Raw genomic sequence first — 23,108 nt, forward strand, 5'->3', positions numbered from 1 at the left:
GGATGAGGCTGGATCTTGTCTTTCTGGTAGGCAGTTCCATGTCTGGTGGTGTGTTTTGGGATGTCTGTGGCCTTATTATGATTTTAGGCAGCCTCTGTGCTACTGGGTGGAGTTGTGTTCCTGTCTTGCTAGTTGTTTGGCATAGGGTGTCCTGCACTGTAGCTTGCTGGTCATTGAATGGAGGTGGGTCGTGGCGTTGAGAGGGAGGTCTCTGGGAGATTTTTGCCATTTGATAATATGTGGATAATGGAGGTCTCTTGTGGACCAGTGTTCTGAACTTGGCTGTCCCACCTCAGTGGCACAGCCCTGACACCTGGCTGGAGCATCAAGAGACTGTCTTCCACATGGCTCATAATAAAAGGGAGAAAAAAGAAAGAAAGAAAGAAAGAAGATAAAATAAAATAAAATAAAGTAAAATAAAATAAATTTATTTTTAAAAATTATTAAGAAAAAAATGTTTAAGTAATTAAAAAAAAACAATGGACAGACAGAACCCTAGGACAAATAGTAAAAGCAAAGCTATACAGACAAAATCACACACAGAAGCATACACATGCACACTCACAAAAAGACAAAAAGGTTAAATAAATATATATATATGTATCATTGTTCCCAAAGTCCACCTTCTCAGTTTTGGGATGATTCGTTGTCTATTCATGTATTCCACAGATGCAGGTACATCAAGTTGATTGTGGAGCTTTAATCCACTGCTCCTGAGGCTGCTGGGAGAAATTTCCCTTTCTCTTCTTTGTTCACTCAGCTCCCGGGGTTCAGCTTTGGATTTGGACTCGTCTCTGCGTGTAGGTCGCCTGAGGGCCTCTGTTCTTTGCTCAGACAGGACGAGGTTAGAGGAGCAGCTGATTCGGGGGCTCTGGCTCAGTCAGGCCGGGGAGCGGGAGGGGTAAGGATGCGGGGCGAGCCTGTGGCAGCAGAGGCCAGCCTGACGTTGCACCAGCCTGAGGCGCGCCGTGCATTTTCCCCGGGAAGTTGTCCCTGGATCCCGGGACTCTGGCAGTGGCGGGATAGTGACCTGTGCTAGCACACAGGCTTCTTGGTGGTGGCAACAGCAGCCTTAGCGTCTCATGCCCGTCTCTGGGGTCCGCGCTTTTAGCCGCGGCTTGCGCCCGTCTCTGGAATTCCTTTATGCAGTGGTCTTAATCCCCTCTCCTCACGCACCAGGAAACAAAGAGGCAAGAATAAATCTCTTGTCTCTTCGGCAGCTCCAGACTTTTCCCCAGACTCCCTCCCAGCTAGCTGTGGCGCACAAGCCCCCTTCAGGCTGTGTTCACGCTGCCAACCCCAGTCCTCTCCCTGGGATCCGACCTCCGAAGCCCGAGCCTCAGCTCCTAGCCCCGTCCGCCCCTGCAGGTGAGCGGACAAGCCTCTCGGGCTGGTGAGTGCCAGTCGGCACCGATCCTCTGTGTGGGAGTCTCTCCGCTTTGCCCTCCACACCCCTGTTGCTGTGCTCTCCTCCGTGGCTCCGAAGCTCCCCCACTCCGGCACCCACAGTCTCCGCCCACGAAGGGGCTTCCTAGTGTGTGGAAACCTTTCCTCCTTCACAGCTCCCTCCCAGATGTGTAGGTTCCCTCCCTATTCTTTTGTCTCTGTTTTTTCTTTTTTCTTTTGCCCTACCCAGGTACGTGAGGGAGTTTCTTGCCTTTTGGGAGGTCTGAGGTCTTCTGTAGGAGTTGTTCCACATGTAGATGTAGGAGTTGTTCTGTAGGAGTTGTTCTGTAGGAGTTGTTCCACATGTAGGAGTTGTTCTGTAGGAATTGTTCCACATGTGGATGTATTTCTGATGTATTTGCGGGGAGGAAGGTGATCTCCACGTGTTACTCTTCTGCCATCTTGAAGCTCCTCCATCAGATGTAGCTTTTTGTAAGCCAAATTAACATTAGCTATCAAAAGTAAAATATGCATGACATTTGACCTAGACATTTCACTAGAAATTCTACTTCTAGGGGTCTATCCTACAGAAGTACTAGCTTAATTATACACAAAATAAATGTCCATGGATGCTCATTCATTGCAGTGTTGTTTATTAGCCAAAAGCAAGCAGAATTCTCAATTAATAGGAAAATGTTTAAATCAATATAGAATATTCATGAAAGGAAATTCATATAGCAATTAAAAAGAAAGTTGTAGATTCATATGTATGGACTTGCAAAAATATTCACTATAAGTAAAACAAAAAGCACATTGCAAAACCATATTCATAACCTGATTCTATTTTCATTTGGGGAAAAAAATCAACAAAAAAATATATTCATATAAGCATAGAATAAAATCTGGAAGAATATAAAATGATCTCTTGATGGTGACTACAGAGCTGCATGCTAAAGAGAAAGGAGAGAAGGAAGGAGTTTCACTTATTTCACATACATTAAAAGATAACAGTGGGATTATGAGTGATTTTCTTTTTTTATATTTAACATCTCTTCTATTACAGACATGTATTACATGTCTTACTTTTGTATTCAAAAACCAAATGTAACCCTGAAAAGATAATTCTTGAAGGATGGAATGAAAAGATGAGAGACCAGAGACAGGAAGATAATTTAGGAGACCTTAAAATGACCTTGGGAAGGACATGAGCAACTGGCCCAGTGCCGAGACAAAGGGGTTGAGAATGAAGGGCTGAGGTGAGACTCTGGGAGATGGAACTTGAGTGGAGAGGTGGGGTCTGGCTCACAGGTGAGTTATTATATATCTCGAACTCCCAGTCCGGAGCTCTTTCCTGGAGCCATGAAAGGTCCCATTAACCACCACACTGGTGCCACACTGAGACCTTCAAGGATCAGAACATGGGCATGGGCACACCCAGAGCACACTTACAGCAGATAAAACACCCAGGTTGTCTTGTTCCTAAGTAGCCAACCATTTCACTTCTGATTTCCCACTTACATGTTTCCACATGAGACCAGATGAAAGCAGCACCATCTTTGCCAAGGGCCCCTTGGGCTGTTCTCTGCAGCTCAGTGACCTGAAGGTTATGCATCATTACATCAGCCTCCCGTTCAGGGACTGGCAAACAGCTCTCAGGCTGTCTCCAGGGAAGCCAGCTTTCCTTCCTTCACTCTGCTTGATCCTGACGTTCGTTGTGTGTAGTCTGCTCAGCCTGTAGTAAAATCTTCTGGTTCCTTTTTACTAAGTCACGCTCATAAACAGGAGACTTAACCCACCTGCAGTCTGCTCTGACCCCAGCATTGTCAGTTGCCCTACACAGTCATCGTGAACATTGTCTGTGGCCAAAGCATGTCTCACCTTTGAGTTATTTCAGGCCTCTGGCCATACCTTCCAATATGTATAAGTGACTGCTCAGCACAGAGTAAGCAATGTCTCATGATGGAACCTAATTTCATGTGGGGAACCTCTCTGAAAGGCCTGCTTACTTGTTTGTTTACTCAGAAGCAGATGTTTAAACATCTGCTTAAATATTGTGAAATCTTTTCACCGACTGAACCTTTGGTTCTTGCAGCATAACGGGGAAAGCTCATGTTACAAGAGTAGAGGCAAATTGTATGTTGAAAAGGGGAATTTGGTAGAAAAGCTTTTCTAGCACTTCTATGAAAACAAGTACAATGTTAACAAAAGCTTTCATGTATTTGAATAGAAAATACCTTTGGTTTCTTTAAAGCTCATTAGTACACTATTACCTTGAATCTTTATTTATTTTATGGATATATTATATGGAGTGCTACATATAAAAATTTTACAGAAAATTTTGAATAAAATTTAAAATATATCTAAGAACTGAACCGGTATTGTAGAGAAAAAGCATTGTCCTTTTTTCTTCTCCAGTAAAAGGTTGGATAATCTTTCTGATTTTAAATTATTATATTTCCAGATCAACATCTCCAAGGAGCTGCATACTGACCTACGAACATGCAACAGCAGTCCTGCTGCTTTGCTTCTCTAATGCAATAGACAAACATCTAATCTGGTTACTTCACAGAGCTAATGTCTTATTTTGAATTTGAGTGATTTCTGTCTGATGTCACATGGAAGAAAATGTAATTTTTGCCCATCTTTTAGCAGCAGATAATTTGTTGATTTTGTTGCTCAATGGCTTATCTTTAGAAGGAATTTTGAAATTGCACCTTGAGACGTACCATTTTGCACATGAGATAGTTGAGACTATTTACTGGTAGCTTTCTTAGGCAGAAGCATATAACTAGATGAAAATTTAATCAGTTGTTTGTCCTCCCTGATCTCAATCACTGGTTTTAACGGAAGTATCTAGTTGCTTAGGCATCTTGGAGAGCAGTTTGGGAATGAAGAAATTATTTCTAATTCAATCTCTCTGTTACCTTTCTGGACTCAGTTTTTCCGGTACACACACATGCATACACACACACGCAAAATGAAATAACAGGGAAATTTCAATCCATTTTAAAGAAAAATAAAAAGCAAGGATGAAATATTATTAAAACTCTCTCTTTTTCTGTTTGAATAATATGCTACATCGAGGGTGAAGCTTAACTTGTAGCTTGAAGGTGGGTGACCTCCAATATGACAGTGCTTTATTGCAGGGGTCCCCAGCCCCCGGGCCATGGACCGGTACCTGTCTTTGGCCTGTTAGGAACTGGGACACACAGCAAGAGGTGAGTAGTGGGTGAGTGAGTGAAGCTTCATCTGAATTTACAGCCACTCCCCATCGCTCGCAGTACCGCCTGAGCTCTGCCTCTTGTCAGATCAGTGGTGGCATTAGATTCTCATAAGAGCTCAAACTGTACTGTGAACTGGCATGCGAGGGATCTAGGCTGTGCGCTTCTTATGAGAATCTAATGCCTGATGATCTGAAGTGGAGCTGAGGCGGTGATGCTCGCGCTGGGGAGTGGCTGCAAATACAGATTATCATTAGCAGAGAGGTTTGACTGCACAGAGACCATAATAAATCAATTGCTTGTAGACTCACATCAAAACCCTATCAGTGAGTGGCAAGTGACAATTAAGCTGCGTCTGGTGGCAGGCTTTATAGTGGCAAGTAAGTTGATGTATTTCAATTGTACAGATGCATCTGGTGGCAGGCTTTAAGTCAGAATCCCACACTTATTTTAGTCCACATGTGACCCGCGCATTATTTTATTTACCACTCCCGTCCGCACCTCTTTCCCACACTGCGCACTTGTCTCAGTCACGGTTTTGGTAATCCCACAAGCTAACCCTAGCGAAGATGAGTGTCTGCACTGAGAGCATCATTCTTAGTGGCTAACCACATTGCTAAAGCTAAGAAGCCCTTTACTGTTGGTGAAGAGTTGATCCTGCCTGCTGCTAAGGACATTTGTTGTGAACTTTCAGGAGAGGCTGCAGTTCAAAAGGTGGCACATGTTCCTCTTTCACATAGCACCATAACTAGACAAGTTGATGAAATAGCAGAGGATATTGAGGCACAATTATTAGAGAGGATTAATGTGTCACTGTGGTACGCAATCCAGGTTGACGAGTCTACCGATGTTGACAACAAGGCAACAATGCTTGTTTTTGTGTGATGTATTTTTCAGGAGGATGTGCATGAGGATATGTTACGTGCACTTTTGTCGCCAACCAACACCACAGCTACAGAACTATTCAAGTCTTTGAATGATTCCATATCAGGAGAACCGAACTGGTCATTTTGTGTCGGTATATGCACAGACGGAGCGGCTACCATGACTGGACAGCTTTCTGATTTCACTGCTCGGGTCAAAGAGGTCGCTTCTGAATGTGAGTCTACGCACTGTGTCATCCATAGAGAAATGCTGGCTAGCCGAAAAATGACACCTGAACTTAACAGTGTTTTGCAGGATGTGATTAAAATTATCAACCACATTAAAGTACATGCCCTTAACTCACATCTGTTTGTGCAGCTCTGTGAGGAGATGGACACAGATCACACATGTCTTCTCTTATACACAGAAGTGAGATGGCTTTCTAAAGGCAGATCACTGGCCAGAGTTTTTAAGTTACGAGAGCTGCTCCAAAGATTTATTTTAGAAAAAGTCACCACCGGCAGCACATTTCAATGACACAGAATGGGTTGCAAAACTTGCTTACTTGGACTTCCCTGGTGGTGCGGTGGTTAAGAATCTGCCTGCCAATCCAGGCGACACAGGTTCGATCCTTGGTCCAGGAAGATCCCACATATCACAGAGCAACTAAGCCCGTATGCCACAACTACTGAGCTTGCACTCTAGAGCCCTCAAACCACAACTACTGAGCCCGCAAGCCACAACTACTAAAGCCCTCGTGCCTAGAGCCTGTGCTCTGCAACAAGAGAAGCCATAGCAATGAGAAGCCCGCAGACCACAATGAAGGGTAGCCCCCGCTTGCCGCAACTAGAGAAAGCCTGTGTGGAGCAACCAAGACCTAATGCAGCCGAAAAAATTAAAATTAAAAAAAACAAAATAAGAAACGTGCTTACTTGTGTGACCTATTCAACCGGCTCAATGAACTAGCTGCATTCAAAGCCAAACTGGAATTATGGGGGCGACGAGTGAACACTGGGATATTTGACATTTCAAACATTTGCAGAGATTTTGAAAGGGACTGAGCCAGGGCCTTCTTTCTCCTAGCTGGTGCATGATCACCTGTCTCAGCTTTCAAAGGAGTTTGAGTATTACTTCCCAACCACAAAAGACCCCGGAACTGGGAAGGAATGGATCCGCAACCCATTTCTGAATAAGCCAGGTGAAGCAACTTTGTCCATGCTAGAAGAGGATCAACTGCTTGAGATCACAAATGATGGTGGCCTTAAAAGTATGTGTGAGACAACTTCAAATCTCCATGTGTTCTGGATTAAAGTCAAGGTGGAATATCCTGAGATTGCCACAAAAGCACTGAAAAGCCTGACTCCATTTCCAACATCCTGTCTTTGTGAAGCAGGGTTTTCTGCAGTGACAGCAACCAGAACAAGATTACGGAGTAGACTGGACCTAAGCAACACACTTCGGGTGTCACTGTCTCCCATCACCCCCAGATGGGACCATCTAGTTGCAGGAAAACAAGCTCAGGGCTCCCACTGATTCTGCATTATGGTGAGTTGTATAATTATTTCATTGTATATTATAATATATTATATAATGTATATTACAATGTATTATTATATATTATGATGTATTATTATTATAGCAGAAATAAAGTGCACAAGAAATGTAATGCTCTTGAATCATCCCAAAACCATCCCCCCACCACTGGTCCTTGGAAAAATTGGCTTCCACGAAACCAGCTCCTGGTGCCCAAAAGTTTGGGGACCTAGGCTTTATTGTTCCTTCATGCAGATATCTGGTGGCCTTGAGTCCTAGGTCAGCTCTTCAGCACTCATAGAAGATCATCACTAGTTTCAGTTGATTTGGAAGCCTATTGATCTGCCCTTAGTTAGAAACATAACCTAGCCATACTCAGGTTTCTACTATAAAATGTTTAACCTTGAAGACCCTGCTTCTCAATCATTTTCAAAAACTGCATTCAGAAGAATAAAATTAATAATGTGAATATCTAATATTTAAAACTGTCTAAAGAATGATATCTACAGATATATGAATATCTAATATTCATAGGTATGCAATTGCCTGCAGGATATGCCATTTATCTCTCTTCATGGACACTGTAAGCCTCACCACTGGGGCAAGCCAGGCCATGAGAGAGTTGGATCTTGCCCCTCGTGAGTGCCTCACACTTGGGTGTTGGGATATCAGCCTACCTTTTGAGACCTAAAGTTCTATGATACTGCAAAGCTGCAAAAGTGTTTGGGCAACTTGGACTTCTGCCTGTATCTCTCAGCTTGCCTTAAGCAGATTCTGAGCAACTATGTTCAGGACTGATTGCCTATGTTCTTTTGGTTTTATGTTCTCTAGCTTCCCTTGTAATTGGCATACCAGGTCTCAGGAAGAATACCTATCCATTAGTAAATGTGCCACACTTGTCCCTGAAGTCAGTGATGAGGTGATGAGTAACAAGTTAGAAAAATGAATGAATGAATGAACGAATGACATTTTCTTATTTGGAGCTCACTAGAGAATGTGGTTTTTCCTGAAAAACTGTAGACTTCCTACCATGTGATAATGGAAATTACCTAGATTTCCCACATTATATACCTGATGTAGAGAGGAAAAAAGCAAATATTTGTGGTCTAAGCAGCTCAGATGATGCCTTTGGTAAAAATAATTAGGTAATAGCTTAAAATTTGCATTTGTTTTGTCTATAAAACCATGGTCTTCATCATGGGTCAAACTTTGGTTAGTGGTCAGGGGATATGTTGTTTTTAATAGGCTTTTAGTAGCATCCGTGGCCAAATTTGTTTTATTTTAGACATTCTTGAGTGAAATAAAGATGCCTTCCCCCACCCTAATTCCCAGACACCCAGTTCATTAACTATGAAATCTAATGAAAGTCATTCTCAGTTGGTTATAGAAAACGGTAGATATGCTGTAGATATGTTTACTGGCTTTTTGTAGTTAAGAGGACTAAAGGATATAGCTTCCAGTTATGCATGTGAAAGGGGAAATTGGTGATGTTTTTGCTTTGTCTGAATAGAGTGATTCCTTCATCTCATTTTCTAAACCCTTCTGCGAGAAGAAGCTGGTTCTTCTGGGAAGACAGAACTGCCTACGGGCATATGCACCCATCTGTTCTTCTCTGCAAGCATGCTTTGGTCTTTTCAACACACAGCCAGTGGGTGCTAGGGGTACCCAGTGCAGCTGGCCAAGCCAGGCATGTCTCAGCCAGGTAAGGGAGCATTTATAGTTAAATATGTAATTATAAGAAAACAATTACAAAAAAGAGTTTGCCATAACAACATTTCTCTGCCTCTGCTAATGGCTCACAGTCTTCTGCGGGCTCTATACTCTCAATGCTTCTTCTTATATTTTTTTAAGTTTTTTTTTTAAGTTTAAAATTTTTGGCTGCATCGGGTCTTCGTTGCTGCACACAGGCTTTCTCTAGTTGCGGCGAGCGGGGGCTACTCTTCATTGTGGTGCACGGGCTTCTCATTGTGGTTGCTTCTTTTGTTGCAGAACACGGGTTCTAGGTGCACGGGCTTCAGTAGTTGTGGCACTTGGGCTCAGTAGCTGTGGCGCATGGGCCTAGTTGCTCCGCAGCATGTGTGATCCTCCTGGACCAGGGATAGAACCCGCATCCCCTGCACTAGCAGGCGGGTGCCCAACCACTGTACTACCAGGGAAGTCCCTGAATGCTTCTTTATAAATGCTTTTCTTGGTCTTTGTCACACATGGTCAAAATAGCTTGTTTGTGTGCTGTTTGCATTGTAAAACTAATATCACACTCATATGTAGTTCTCGAATTCTTTTGTCAAAAATGTCAACTAACAACCATTCTTCCATTTTGGCTTTCTTGCCTCACTTATATTTCAACTCTTACTGGGAAAATATGCTTGAATTCCCAGAGTACCCACTACACAGGCAGCATCCAGGAGCTTGTAAGAAGACAGACTGGGACAGAAGGAAATTGATGTTCCTTCCTTTTTAATAAAGGGCTCCAAGACTTTCTTTTCCCTTAATAATCTCTCTCTTTTGGCTGTTTAGTCTCTAGGTTCTATAGGAACAATATGTGAATTCTAGTATTGAATTCTCATCTAACATTTTATTTTGACTAAAAATTGTAAAGCTTATATGAAATTCACCACAGTGGGATTTTACTATGTGGGTAATGAGAACACACAGACTTAAAATCATAGAACTCAAGAGTCAGAGTGATTGAAGCAAACCCCTAATTCAATCCCTTCATTTTTCAGAGGAGGAAACTAAGGCTTAGAGCAGTTATATGAGCTGTTTATGGTTATTCATCTATTAAAGAGTTAAAACTGGGAAAAAAGGAACTTCCCTGACGGCCCAGTAGTTAAGACTTCACCTTCCAATGCAGGGGGTGCAGGTTTGATCCCTGGTCGGGGAGCTAAGATCCCACATGCCTCACGGCCAAAAAACCAAAACATAAAATAAAACAGAAGTGATATTATAACAAATTTAATAAAGACTTTCAAAAAAACTGGGAAAAGAACTCCTATTTGCTACTCTACCCAGTGATAGAGAATATTGAATTTTGTCTATTTATTCATATATATGTGTGTATATATATATAATAGAGACTGTTTTAAAAAGTTCTGGTGATGTTTGGTATACATGTTATACTTTAAGGGTTTCAAAGTTATTCAGATGCCCACTTTTTAGTAGGTTTAACATTCTCTAGGTCATAAGTATATGATTTAATTTTATATTTAATAAGAAACTTAAAACTCTATAGTTGGTAAATAAATACTGGTAAAAAGATCAAAGAGATTTATAAAGTATGTTCACTTCCTATGGCTATAAGGTGGGACTTAATGAGGAAGAGAATGGATCGGGGAAATTGTAACAAAACAAAACAAAGCAACAACAAAAAAACCAAATTCACCATTGTTTTCCAAAACCAATATTGCTTTGGTTTTTACTTATTTGTATTTGTTTTGTATTTGCATAACATCCCACCTAGAATACCTAATTGATCATGGTCTCTGAATTAATTATTAAACTTTATGCTTCCTACAAAGATACAATTATTATATAAAGATCTCTGAAATTTAATGGTGTCATTCCTCAGCAGCTCTATTAAAAGTGATAAAGCTACATCAAATAGTGTTTTAAAAATGATATCTCTGTACAGTTAAATGCTTTTTAGGACATTGACCTGGAATGATTGCCAGAATTCATGGTCCGAATGGAATTAATTTTCAAATTTAGCAGACACATGCTTTCCACGTCTCCATCCCACTAAATAAATTAAAAATTAATTTACTGTGATAGAGAGCCTGATGGAAACTGAGAGTAATCTTTACTTCCATATGGTTAGATCACACCTGAGCTTGACATGTCTTTTTACACACTGGCCCTCAGCCTGCCCAGCTGTCTTTCCTGGTACTCACTTCATAGTAAGTTCCCTTCTCCCTTTCCTTTTCTGTGCAGTCCCTGAGGCTGTCTTGGCCTCTTCACTTACCTCTATTACAGCGTTTCTAGCCCCAGAGCCTGCCCAAGTTTGTGGCAGGCTGACTTTTGGTCCTCCAAAGATGTACACGCATAATTCCTAGGACCTATGAATATGTTACCTTACATGGTAAAAGAAACATAGCAGATATGATTAAATTAAAGATTTTGAGCTGGAGAGATTATAGTGGCTTATCTGGGTGGGCCCAATGTAATCACAAGAATTTTTATAAGAGGGAGGTAGCAGGACCAAAATCAGAAAAAGGAGATGTGATGGCAGAACCAGAGGTCAGAGAGATGCCCTTTGCACATGGAGGAAGGAGCCAGAAGCCTAAGAATGCAGACGGCAAAGGGAAGAAAACAGACCCTCTCCTACAGCCTCCATAAAGAACTGGTCCTGCCAACACCTTGATTTTAGACTTCTGCTTCTTGAACTGTAAGAGGATAAATTCATGTTGTTTTAAGCCACTATTTTGTTACAGCAATAGAAAACTAATATAATAATCACATATATTAAATCCCTCTCAAGATCATAACATGATAATAGGTATTATTCATTGCAAAAGATAATAATACCATTAAATCCTTTTCCTTAGTACTATATTTAAATAAATGTCTTTTTAAACGTGTATTTCTAAGCTTGTTTCAAAATATTTTTGTAGATAAATCTCATACCATTTCCATATTTTATAATTAATTAATAAATGTATTCACTGAGTTTATATTTATTAAATATGTACTGTCTGCAAAGGAGTGCATTGTAGAGGACATGAATATTTATGACATGGACTTTGATTCCAAAGAATTCATAAGGTTAATATCTAGGAGCTAGTATATATGCATAAATAACTGTTGCCCAAGGTGGCATACTATATTTGTTTTCCAGGGCTGCCATAACAAAGTACCATAGACTGGGCAGCTTAAGCAAAGAAATTATTCTTTTACAGTTCTGAAGACTAGAAGTCTGAGCTCAAGGTGTTGACAGAGTTTGTTTCTTCTGAGGCCACTTTCCTTGGCTTACAGATGGCAGCCTTCTACCTGTGTCTTCACATGGCCTTCCTTCTCTGCATGCCTGCATCCTAATCTGTTCTAATAGGGATTCCAGTCATATTGAATTAAGGCCCACCCTAATGACTGCATTTTACCTTAATTAGCTCTTTAAAGACCCTGCCTCCAAATACAGCCATAATTTGAGGTGCTAGAGATTTGGACTTCAACATATGAATTTTTTTCATTGACGCATAATTTACAATGTTGTATTAGTTTTCAAGTGTACAGCAAAGTGATTCTGCTTTATATATATATATATTCTTTTTCATCTTCTTTTCCATTATGGTTTATCACAGTCCATTGAATATAGGTCCCTGTGCTATACAGTAGGACCTTGTTGTTTATCCATCCTATATATACTAGTTTGCATCTGCTAATCCCAAACTCCCAGGCCAATACATATATATATTATTTTCCAGATTCTTTTCCATTGTAGGTTATTGCAAGATATTGAGTATAGTTCCCTGTGCTATACAGTAAGTCCTTGTTGATTATCTATTTTATATATAGTAGTGTGCATTTGTTAATCCCAAACTCCTAACTTACCCCCACATACACACTGTTATCCCTTTGGTAACCATAAGTTTGTTTTCTATATCCGTGAGTCTATTTTTGTTTTGTAAATAAGTTCATTTGTATCATTTTCTTAGAAGTTCATTTGTATCATTTTCTTAGATTTCACATATAGGTGATATCATATGATATTTGTCTTTCTGTGTCTGACTTACTTGACTTAATATGATAATCTCTGGGTTCATCCATGTTGCTGCAAATGGCATTATTTCATTCTTTTTTAATGGCTGAGTAATATTCCATTATATATATATATACACACATACATACACCATATCTTCTTTATCCATTAATCTGTTGATGGATATTTAGGTTGTTTCCATGTCTTGGCTATTGTAAATAATGCTGCTGTGAACATTGGGGTGCAAGTATCTTTTCAAATTAGAGTTTTCTCCAAATATATGCCCAGGAGTAGAATTGCTGGATCAAATGGTAACTCTATTTTTAGTTTTTTAAGGAACCTCCATACTGTTCTCAGTAGTGGCTGTACCAATTTACATTCCCACCAATAGTGTAGGAGTGTTCCCTTTTCTCCATACCCTCTCCAGAATTTATTGTTTGTAGACTTTTTGATGATGGCTATTCTGAGCAGTGTGAGGTGATACCTCATTGTAGTTTTGATTTGCATTTCTCTAATAATTAGGGATATTGAGCATCTTTTCATGTGCCTGTTGGCCATCTGCATCAACATGAATTTTGAGGGAACATAATTCAGCCCATAACACATACTAAAGGTCATAAAAGAGATGCAAATAAATTGCTCTGGGAAAATTCAGAGCAGAGTGAGATAGTCCAGATACTGCAAATGAAATTCACTTAAAAATCAAATGATTAGCAAAGATCTCCTTGCCATGTATGATTACTTTTAAGACTGAGCCATCCCTCCCAGAGCACACAGAGGCAAATGGAGCAATCCTGATGAAGTAATATGGAAATGGTAAATAAAATTATAGAACATGTATGTGTCCTTTCATGAAAACACTCATAATTGTGCAGTTCCTGAATTCCATTCCCAGGCAACAAACAAAGCCAGCAGCTAGCAATGATGAATCGGCCCTTTAGAAGTAAACAAATTCTGTTGTGCTCTTAGGAACTATCGTGCCTAGGCTTACACATACGAATGCATCTTCGCTGAGGCAAAAACAAGCCAACAAACAAACAAAAACAAAAATCCACAGCAAAACATTTTGAAAAGCTTATTGTTCTCATAAGAGAACATGTTCCAGCAAAAAGAGGATGACATAGTAACATGGTAGGTGAGTAAAGCACGCTATGTTCCTTGGAGTCCTAACTGATATGTTCCAAAGAAAAGGCCCACCCCAAAGTTAAGGTATAGTCAGCTGCAGCCAAGATGTAATCCTGTTATGAAAGCAGACAATGTTCATAGCAATATTTTCATTGCCTTATCAGCAGAGCAAAAATGCTCAGGAACTCACTGGAGCTGGTGATTTAATCAACCTAATTTGACCCATCATTATTCTAGTGCTGCATATGGAAAAATGTGGACACGGGACAGGGAAGGTCCCTGGTAAGGGAGATAAGATGTGCACACAAGATAACTCACTCATTAGAAGGTCATAATACATGATAAAACACTATGTAGAGAGTCTGAAGGAAAAATAGATATGAGCACCTTTGAATTTCTGGGCATAGAAAAAAAAATGAAGAAATTTCACTTTTAGGTTATTCATTTGCATAAATATTTGCTAATTTTGTACCTTAAACTTTTCTGTACCTTATACATCACTGTACTCTATTATTTCAGACAAATTGTGTACTAGAAATTTCGAAAACAATTTAGTTCTCAAATCCCAAATAATAGTAAGAGTGGGGCAAAATGAACGCAAAGAAATACAGTGGGAGAATGGGAAGATGCTTAGTAATGACAGTTAAAATGCTGTTTTTTCTAATATAGTTCTGTTTCCGTTGTAAAGTACCTAAATTCAGTTGTCTAAAGAGTGTTTGCTAGCAGCACATGAATTGATTTAATGATAGTGTACAATTTTTAGTAGGAGTTACTGGAAGTTTTCTAAGGATGTTGATTCATCTCAAATCACATTGTTTTCCAGATGGAGTCTGTTGGGTTTTGACAAAAACCCCATGGCTAATTGCAGGTAGGAAATAGCTATATGCGATAACTATTTCATTGATGGTGTTGGGTATTTTTTGTGTTTTTTTTTTTTTTTTTGGTACGCGGGCCTCTCCCATTGCGGAGCACAGGCTCCGGACGCGCAGGCTCAGCGGCCATGGCTCACGGGCTCAGCCGCTCCGTGGCATGTGGGATCTTCCCGGACCGGGTCACGAACCCGTGTCCCCTGCATCGGCAGGCGGACTGTCAACCACTGCGCCACCAGGGAAGCCCTGTAGTGTTGGTTTTTGTCTTAGATCCAGTACAGCAATGTGCTTCTTAGCAACACACTTCCTGTAGTCAAGGAGACGTTGTCACACACTTAGAGGAAGAGATGGAAATGGATATCTAGGGCTATCCTGCAGGTAATGAGAGGATACTTGCCTAGAAGTAACTGTTCTCTATTTTAATTAAATTCAAAGCAATTTAAATCACAACTTAAATGATTGAGATTGGAAAACAAAATTTTTTTACAGTAAAGATACCTAAACTTGGTTAGAGATATTATAGTTGGAGAATGATTCACCTGAGCCTTAAGGCCCAAGTTATTGTTTTTAAGGGGTTAGAGTCAATTCTAAGACTCTATGCCAGAGAGGTGGGGAAGCTTTCTGAAGTAGGTCTTAAGGAAAGTCGAAAAATGTGAAAAAAAGTAAAGAAAAGCCTGAAGGGCAAATTTTCTTGTTGCCTTACCCATATATCTCAGTAATCACATAAAAGTACCCAGCTAATGTTTGTGGATTTGCCCTGCTCTGCCCCAAGCCAACAGAAGAGCATGTAAAACAGCAACAAAATGACCTTGTGCTTTCACCTAATTGCAGAGAAGCTTCAAGGAAAGTACTCAGCTTTTTCATACTGCAGTGCAGGGGTTGGCAAAATACAGCCTGTGAGCCAAGTCTGGCCTGCTGTCTGTTTTTGTATGGCCTGCGAGATAAGAACGTTTTCTATAGACAAACATTTGCGATTTATTTGATGACAGGCACACTAATTTTGACCCCCAACTCAGCAGTCATTACCAAAATAATTCCATTCATCTCATTATAAACCTGTATTACAAAAAATTATACTCTATTATGATTATTATATTTTATATATATATATATATATATTTTTTTTTTTTTGGTCACTCCACACGGCTCACAGCACCTTAGATCCCTCGACCAGGGACCGAACCTTGGGCCCTCGGCAGTGGAAGCGCAGTCCTAACCGCTGGACCGCCAGGGAATTCCCATACTTTGAATTCTGAATAAAAATTTTTATAAGTTTGTTTTCTCACTTACGTAATTTATATATAATATCCTTTGTGACCTCTTGACTCACAAAGTCTAAACTATTTACTGTCTGAGACTTTGCACAAAATGTTTGCCAACTCCTGTTCTAGTGAAGGAAATAGATGAATTGTTTAATTGTAGCAGTTTCTGACATCTCAGATCTTCCATAGCTACTCAGAAAATAATTGGTAACATTTGTCACCCCATCCTATTTAAATACAAGATGTACTTGACTTTTCATCAATTGCTTTATTTTTAGTGAACATAGCCCTGAGAAATTCTTTTTTTTCATATGATATTGAAGGAGGTAACTTTGAGGTATTCAGCTGGCGGATGGCTTCTCTCACATGTATCTTCTTGGTGGGGATGGCTGGAAGGCTGGGCTCATTTGGGAGAATTCACCACAGCACGCACCTATGTCCTCTACAGCATGGTAGTCTCAGGATAGTTGACTTTAGATAGATGGCAAGGTTCAGAAAAGCTTGGGTGGAAGTTTCAAGTCTTCTTATGATCAATCCTAGAAGTCCCAGAATGTCACTTCTATCATCTTCTATTGGTCAAGAAAGTCACAAAGACAAGCCCAGATTCAAGACAAAGAGATGTCTTCTATTTTTGGCTTGTTAAATTTTTTTAAATTACTGTTTATTTAAATCACCAATGGGTACTGAAAATTATCAACTTTTTTTCTGAATCTACTATAACATTCTTTTTCTTCTTTGGTGTGTAATACAGTAAATTACATTTATTGGTTTTCAAATGTGAAACCACCTTTGAATTCCTAGGGAAAAAACCCATCTTGGTCATGATGTATAATACTTTTTATATATTGGTTACTATTTTATAATACCTTATTTAAACTTTTACATATGTGTTTCTGAGAGAGATTCACCTGTAATTTTCTTTCTTACAACGTCCTTGTCAGGTTTTTGCATAAAAGTTATGATGGCTTCATAGATGAGTTGCTACTTGTTCCCCCTTTTATTGATTCCCTGGAATAGTCTGTATAAGCTTGGTGCTATTTCTTTCTTAACTTCACTTGTTAGGCTGTTTGAACCTGGAGGTGTTTTTGTCTTTTGTTTTCTTGGAAGGGTTCTTAATTTTGGGTTCAATTTCTTTAATACATATAGGACTCTATTCTATTTCTTCTTGAATCAGTTTTGGTATATTGTGTTTTTGTAGGATTTGACCACTTCATGTAAATTTTCAAATTCATTGACAAAAGTTCTTAGTAATATCCTCTTATTATCTTATTAATGACTCTAGTATTTGTACTGATGTCCCCATTTTCATTCCTGTAGTGACTATTTGTGACTTTTTTTCTCATTTTCTTAATTAGCTGTGCTAGAGGTTCACAAATTTTATTTTTTTCAAAGAACTGTTTGACTTTAAAAAAATTTTTATTAATCTCTGTCTTTAAAATATTTCCCCTTTTTATTTGTTTATTTTTTGTTATTTTTCTAAATTCTTGACATTGATATAGGTATCATTGACTTTAGTCTTTTTTTTCTAAATATGTATTTAGGCTATAAAATTTCCTCTAATAATTGCTTTAATGCATTTCACATATTTTTGATACATTTCATTTTAATTATCATGTAGTTTAAAATATTATCTAATACTTACTGTGATTTCTTCTTTGACCCACTAGTTATTTAGAAGTTTTAGAGATAATAAATAGTTTAGGGTTTAATAGTTTTTATTTTTTTATTCATTTCTTGCTTAATTCCACTGTAGTCAGAGAACATTACTGTGGTTTGCTATATGGCCCAGCATAGCGTCAATTTTGCATGTTCGATGTGCACATCAAAAACATGTATATTTTTATTTGTTGAATCCAATGCTTTAAATATGTCAATTAGGTCAAATTTATTGTGTTGTTCAAATCTCCTCTGTCTCTATTAATACTTTCCCACAGTTATTCTATTAGTAACTAAGAGAGTTGTGTTTAAGTATCACACTCTGTGGATTTGTTTTATTCTCCTTTTAGTTCTGAAAATTTTTGTTTCTATATTTTGAAGCTATGTTATTTGATACATACAAATTTAGCTTTTTTATATATTTCTTGTCAGTCGTCACTTTTAACAGTAGGAGCACTCTATCTCTAGGAATGCTTCTTGCCTTGAGGCCTATTTGTCTAATTATCATAGCTATTACAGTTTTTTTTTTATTGTTTTGTTTGTGATAACTTTCCCATTCTTTTAGTTTCAATATTTTTATGTCCTTATACTTAAGTTATAGCTCTTATTTGAAAAAATCCACTCTGTCCTTTAATTAAAATATTTAGTCAATTTAACTGTAATGCAAGTAGTGGCATATTTGAGCTTAAATTTACTACATTAGTGTTGTTTTCTCATTTTCTCCCTGATCTAGCTTCCTTTTCCTCTCTTTTTTTTTTTTTTTTTTTTGTTGACAAGAAATTACAATTCATTCACTCTTTTATTCATTCATTAATCAGCATTCTGTTCTCCCTAAGCTATTAGCTGTGTGCACGTTCTTTTTCATTCTTTTCATAGTTACTCTAGAGGTTATAACATGCATCCTTGACATATTAGAACCTAATTTTTTTTTTTTTGGCAAATGCTGTTATGTATTTAGGCCCCAGAAAATATTTTTAAATTATTCAATATTAACTTAGATTTATCAACAAATTTCCCCTTTTTATGACTTTTTATTCTTCCCTGAATTTTCATACTTTTAATCTGGGATTATTTTTCTTATGCCTGAAGAACTTCCTTCAGTACCTCTTTTAGTGTGGTTTACTGGAAATTAAATCTTTAATTTTTTGTTTGTCTGAAAATGAATTTTGGGGTAACTTATAAAGAACATTTTCCTTGAAAAACAGAATTTTCTTTCAGTACTTTAAAGATGTCATTTGTGATGATTAATTTTATATGTCAATTTGCCTGGGCCATGAGATGCCCAGACATGGTCAAACATTATTTTGAGTGTGTATTGGGAGGATGATTCTGCAGGTCATTTGTTCTTGGGTAGACTTCCCTTCTTATCTTCAGAACATTGGCATCTTCTTGTACTCTCTTCCCAGTACCATGGAAAACAACTTGCTTTGCTTCCAGTGGAAGGGTCCTTGTTTCAGGTACTGCTCTTTTTGTTTTTAATGGAATTAATCCCTTTATTTTCAGAATGAATTGCTAGGTCTGGATCTTTTTTTTTTTTTTAAAGTAGAGTAAAACTGCTTTAATGTGTGTATAGGACGTTTTAATAATTTTGATAATTGCCATTATATTTTTTGAAAATGAAACTTTGTTCTTGAATAGAATCAAACTTGGCAAGATTTTCTTAACAATTTGGCTGCAATATTATGCTACTGGCATATGTATTTTGTCACTAGCTTTCACAAGCAAAGAGTAGGTATAGATTTAAAGCAAATCTATATTTTATTTCAATAATCTGAAAAATTCATATATTATTCTGTGAAATGCTTGAGACACTGTAAGTCTTACCTGACTAATGTCTAAGTAGCTAAGCAGTTGGAAGACCAAATTATATAATAGTAAATAAAATGAAAACCACTTATCACTAAACAATATCACTGAGCAGGTCAAATGTGTCTTTTGTAATTCAGAATATTTTGGTTAATTAAAAAATTTTAAATTAAATAAATGTATTTAGTATTATGCAGGTCTTTGGGAGAAAGTGGGTCATGCCTGCATTACTTTACAGCATAAAGAAAGCATAAATATATCTTATTGGGAAGTCAGGACTTACTTGAAAATGTTTTGAATATTGTTGGTCTTTTAGACTAAAAAAGTCTCTGTCGGCGTAACAAAGACTCACAAAGACTAAGAACTGTCTTAGCAGCAGATAACTCCTTAATAGTTGGCCACATTTTAGCCATAAGAATGAAGATATCTTTGTCAAAATCATATATTAATTTGTCAACAGTGCCTATCTTCATAAAGCCTAGGTGGAAATTGTTCTTTCAAGATTCATCATGTTTTCCAATTCAAAAACCTCCCATAGCCAAAATGGCACTGAGATCTGAAATATCAAATTCTTGCCTTCAGTGCTTTGTCTGATTTGCCAATTGCTCCGTGAACCCTGGCAAATTTCAACAAGTCAAGTTGATGACTTCCTTAAATTTCTGATTCCAGTCCCATTAATTTACATGGATGAAAAGTGCATTGTGAAGATGAAAAATTTATTTTCACTAGACTTATGGAAATCATTACCAGTTATTGCTCTGTATAATTTTATTAAAAGTAAAACTGAAAAAAAATTAAGAATTTTGTGGGGTAACTGTAAATTATGTGAGTGCTAGTTTTTCCTAAAGTTGCCCTTTACTAATTTTATTTTTGACAATTTCCATCACCAAATCTATAGTACAACATTCTTTTCCTACATTTCAAAACAAATTAAAAAAAATAAGGAATACTATGGAAAAATAATGGTTAACAATTATTATTTAGCATAGGAAGTCAAATGGTTGAAAAAAATTGAAGGTTTAAAACGATGATTTTGTAAATGGCAAGTCATGATTAATGTCTCCAAAATTTGTTTTAAAATTTATACTTTAAGTTGACATAAAATTGTATCTTTATCAATGAAGTTCTTTTTGGTTTCAAAGTAACTTTTGGTTTTCTAGTATAAATATTTTATTGTACATATTTTGGTTTTCTAGTGTGTAGCTTCTCTTTTCCTTTCTGATAAAATTCACTTACATTTTTCACTTTAAGATTAATTTTTTTTCACACCACATTTCTCTTCCATGTTGTCTAATACCAGCCACACCTATTATTATCCTTTTCATTTCATTCGTGACTCCTTCTTTTATTCCCTCTAACCCTCTGTCTTGGAGCTTCTGTTGTGTATTTATCTGTGATTGCAGCAGGCTTTTTGCAATAATAATCAGGCCTTCCAGGGATTCACCCAAGATTTATTGAGCATCTAGTATGTGCCAATCAGTGTGCTATATTTTGGAGATAAGATAAAGATAGTCCCTCTGAGCTCTTTAAGGTTAGGGATTATGTCTTTTTCATCCTGTATCCCTAGTGCTTGACACATGCCTGACCCATAGCAGCCTTCCATAAAATTGTTATTGAAAGTAACCCCAAAGCCCATCTGCTCTGTGAAGTATTCCATCTATATTAACTGTTTCCTCTTAGTTCCAATAATGTTTGTTCAAATTTTGGGGACAATTCCATGTAGCAATCAGTAAAATATGGGGGAGCAAATATTGTTCTTAGGTTTCCAAATACATTCACTACTATGGCAATAATTGCCTGAGTACCAGGAACACACACTGTGCAGACGTGGCTTCAAGTACTTCATTGCTGCATTGAGCCGGGTTGTAATGCACATTTGGGTGAGTTGCTGGCCTTCTGGTTAGATGTCTGCTACAGATAAAGCAATCTGTGCAGTGCTAACTTCATGAGGCTGCACCTTAATTATACATTCTGTTTTGTGACCCAGGGACCAAAAAGTTGACGAATGTAAAATGTAAGATGAAATTAGGTTGTGTATTTTAAAAACGTACAGTATAATTATTTGTATTCATTACTTCAAATGAAGAGAATAACAAGTAGTAAGACATGTAAAATCAAGACATTTGTGAAATCAATTGGACTTTTATTTCTGAATAAAATAACACAAAAATATTTTTAAACTTCAGAAATGCATTCCAGAAAAATCTTAATCGCTATTTCCTGATCCTTCTTCTGTGGGTAATCAAAATGACATATTCACATTCAATCATTCAATTATTCACTGCCTGACCTTGCAGACTTGGCTTAATATAATTTCTTTTCAGCTAGACTAGTTCCTAGAACTGTGAAACTACTGGATTTATGATTGAAAGAGTCAATTTGTGTATTGTATGGCATTGGGTCAACATGTCCTTCTGAAATCTCATTCTTTGTTTTGCCCAGTTTTCTTGTGAAAAGTGAATTGCTGACTAATTTTAACACCCCCCCTTTTTTTCCAGATAATGTGTGAGTTAGTCTTCATGCTTTGCAGAATTTTGCCTTTTTCAAGATCAGACTTGTTCAATGCCGTTTCCTTCCTTCCTTCCATTTGTTTCCTTTGTGAAGAAATTACCCCTTTCAGGAGCAAAGGAGTTGATAAAAGATAACTCTCACAATCAAGTCTGTTTTAGGTTTACCAAAAGAGGGTATGAAAGGAGTCCATCTCCAAGGGGAGGCTTAAGTGACTGAGAAGAGAAAGGAAGAAAAAATAAATCTAGCAACCCAAAGAACAAAAATGTGGAATTTGAAATAAAAAATATACATACCTATACATTCCTGACATATTTAATCATAATTTTGACCAAAGTTCACTGTCCATAAGATTTCATGTAAGTTCAATATATTGTTCAGTTAATTTTGACTTTCATCGAAACTAAATTTTGTCAATCATCTTTTGTTAAAATGTTTTAGAACCAAACCCACAACACAATTACGTCTCCAGAAATGCCGTTACATTTTCTAAAGGAACATCAATCTACTTAGAAGTGTGAGATCCATATTTTTAAGCTTGTGTTACATAGATGCTCTTTTTCTACAGGCAGCATGATGTAGTGGAAAGAATACGAGATTCTGGAATTAGAAAAACTGGGCATGAGTCCCAGACTCTCCACTACCAGCTGTGTGACCTTGGGTAAGTCATTTAATCCATCTGAGGCTTGTTTTTCTTGCCTATCAAATTAAAAATAAAAGATACCAACCTTTTAGGTTGGCTGTGCAGATCAAATGTGTGAAAGTGCTTTATAAGTCATAAAGCATAATGCAAAGGCTAGTTATTTTATTTCAGATTAATTCAAATATTGCTCTAAACTGGTATGTCCCCTAACAAAACCAATGACTGCTAACGCCGGTTGTATCCCCGGTTCTATCCTACCTAAATGTTTTCTCTTCTTTGGAGAAAATTTTTAATTAGCAAATTGTCCATGGGTTTAAAAATCTTTTTTAAAAGAATTATTATATACTTGAATCATTCAATTAGAAAAAATATATAAGCCTCCTTTAAGAGAACCCCTCTGAGACCGAATCATTTTACCCTTACCTCAAGTTTGGTTCTATCCCCACATTCTGAAACCAAACCTATCTTCCTTCAGAGAAGCCCCTTTAGGCTGTGGATTATATAAGTGAGAACAGTGTTTAAATGAGAGCACAGACACACAGG

At 37.7% G+C, this 23,108-nt stretch overlaps 2 protein-coding genes across 2 annotated transcripts in view; both read left to right on the forward strand.

The window, feature by feature from the left end:
* LOC112405533 (SCAN domain-containing protein 3-like) overlaps nucleotides 1–6,104 on the forward strand; it is a 14,206-nt gene extending 8,102 nt beyond the window's left edge. The window contains exon 2 of the mRNA XM_024753967.1: nucleotides 5,505–6,104. Within this exon, the coding sequence (XP_024609735.1) occupies nucleotides 5,523–6,008 (486 nt within the window). The 5' untranslated portion in view covers nucleotides 5,505–5,522 and the 3' untranslated portion in view covers nucleotides 6,009–6,104. The remainder of the gene's footprint in view (nucleotides 1–5,504) is intronic.
* Nucleotides 6,105–6,775: 671 nt separating this feature from the next.
* SCEL (sciellin) overlaps nucleotides 6,776–23,108 on the forward strand; it is a 237,411-nt gene continuing 221,078 nt past the window's right edge. Inside the window, exons 1-2 of the mRNA XM_024753970.1 lie at nucleotides 6,776–7,016; nucleotides 22,491–22,583. The gene's annotated coding sequence lies outside the window, so the exon portion shown is untranslated. The remainder of the gene's footprint in view (nucleotides 7,017–22,490; nucleotides 22,584–23,108) is intronic.

The sequence above is a fragment of the Neophocaena asiaeorientalis genome, unplaced genomic scaffold (genome assembly GCF_003031525.2).
Source record: "Neophocaena asiaeorientalis asiaeorientalis breed wild unplaced genomic scaffold, Neophocaena_asiaeorientalis_V1.1 scaffold212, whole genome shotgun sequence".
Classification (NCBI taxonomy): domain Eukaryota; kingdom Metazoa; phylum Chordata; class Mammalia; order Artiodactyla; family Phocoenidae; genus Neophocaena; species Neophocaena asiaeorientalis.